This window comes from Galeopterus variegatus, unplaced genomic scaffold (genome assembly GCF_000696425.1).
Source record: "Galeopterus variegatus unplaced genomic scaffold, G_variegatus-3.0.2 Scaffold973, whole genome shotgun sequence".
Classification (NCBI taxonomy): Eukaryota; Metazoa; Chordata; class Mammalia; order Dermoptera; family Cynocephalidae; genus Galeopterus; species Galeopterus variegatus.
In genome coordinates this window covers 360,300-361,961 of record NW_007727084.1, presented here as the reverse complement: position 1 = coordinate 361,961, position 1,662 = coordinate 360,300, and the positions used below count along the sequence as shown (strand labels likewise).

General features: G+C 48.7%; 1 protein-coding gene across 1 annotated transcript in view; it reads left to right on the top strand.

Annotated features, from left to right (window-relative positions):
* Positions 1-1,662, top strand: part of RYR1 (ryanodine receptor 1 (skeletal)) — a 123,255-nt gene that overhangs the window by 54,603 nt on the left and 66,990 nt on the right. Inside the window, exons 46-47 of the mRNA XM_008573955.1 lie at positions 193-313; positions 412-581. Of these exons, the coding sequence (XP_008572177.1) occupies positions 193-313; positions 412-581 (291 nt within the window). The remainder of the gene's footprint in view (positions 1-192; positions 314-411; positions 582-1,662) is intronic.

The following is a 1,662-nucleotide window of genomic DNA, read 5'->3' as shown; positions in this document are numbered from 1 at the left end:
GAGATAGACAATAATGGCCCAGAATGGTCAGGGCTGGAATGGGGAGGCACAGGCAGGGGATCGGGAACTCTAGAGTTAGCCCCTGGAGAAGGAGGCCTGGTCTACCTGCCAGCGGGTCAGGAAGGGATGGAATGGAACAATCACCAATGGGACACAAGTGTCCTGTGACATGCCCACCACCACCCTTTTCAGCTAATTCAAGCCGGCAAGGGCGAGGCCCTGCGGATCCGTGCCATCCTGCGTTCCCTCGTGCCCTTGGACGACCTCGTGGGCATCATCAGCCTCCCACTGCAGATCCCTACCCTGGGCAAGGGTATGCAGTGGGCAGGACTCGGCAAGGGAATGATGCTGGTGGGGGAGAGATGATGAGTCTGAAAGGCATCCCTGATGCCCTGCCCTCCTTGCCTGTAGATGGGGCTCTGGTCCAACCAAAGATGTCAGCATCCTTCGTGCCAGACCACAAGGCATCCATGGTGCTCTTCCTGGACCGTGTGTATGGCATCGAGAACCAGGACTTCTTGCTACATGTGCTGGATGTGGGGTTCCTGCCTGACATGAGGGCAGCTGCCTCGCTGGACACAGTGAGCAGCCCCACCCAGCCTAGCTACCCTACCTGCCTCCACATAGGGACATGAGATGGATCATGGAATAGCAGCAGCAGCAGCATTTTTATTTGTCTTGAGATTGTGTACATATCATAATCCCTACCACCACCATCAAGGTGGAAAACAAAAATCACTGGTTTAGCAAAATGGAGGTCATCGGTGAGCAGTTTCAGTGAGGAGGCAGGGCAAAACCTTACCGGAGAGGGTTTAAGAGAGCTTGGGAGTCAAGGTATTGGAGTCAGCAAGTACTTATAATTCTATACACAAGTTGCTGGCATGAGAGGCAAAGGATGGGATGATTGCTGGAGGGGTAAACTTGGTCGAGAGAAGGCTCTTCCTGAGATGGAAGAAATAACTGCTTGTCATTAGCTGGGAAAAGGAACACTGGAACTTGAATCTGTACTGCCAGTTTATAGGAATTACAGGGGACAGAGGAACAAGTTAACTGACACCATGAGGAAGTGACCAGCCAAAGCCAAAATGTAGGAAATTCCACTAAACGAAGGACTCAGTTTCTTCAGCAAGTAAATAGCATTAAAAGGGGGAGGCAAAGGGGCAGTTATGGATGAAAAGACCTACGAGATCTGTCAGCCAGTGCAGGGTGTGGACCTTATGGGGCCCTGATCCAAACAATCCCAACTAAATGCAAAGCAATTTTTGAGACAATTGGAGAAAGTTGATTATGAATATTAAGAGATTGTTAATTCTATTAAGTGTGATAATGACAGCCTGAACTGTTAAAAAGAAGTACTTGTTTGAACGGAGATATAAATTTAAGTATCTTTGGGTAAAATGTTATATGGCTGGGTCTTGCATGATAATATCACAGGAAAAACGGCCAGGGTAGAGGTTTAGAGATGAAATAAACATGCAGAAGGTCGACATCTGCAGAACAGCCAAATCTGGGGTAATGGGGTTCATTAATCACATGAGTCATTCCTGGGCTTTTTGTGTGTATTCGAAATTCTGCATAGTCCAAAGTAATGGGGGTGGGGGTAGATACTGGGAGAGGCAAGTCTCAGGGGAATGATCAGAACCCTCAGTCCTTTGCCCAGAG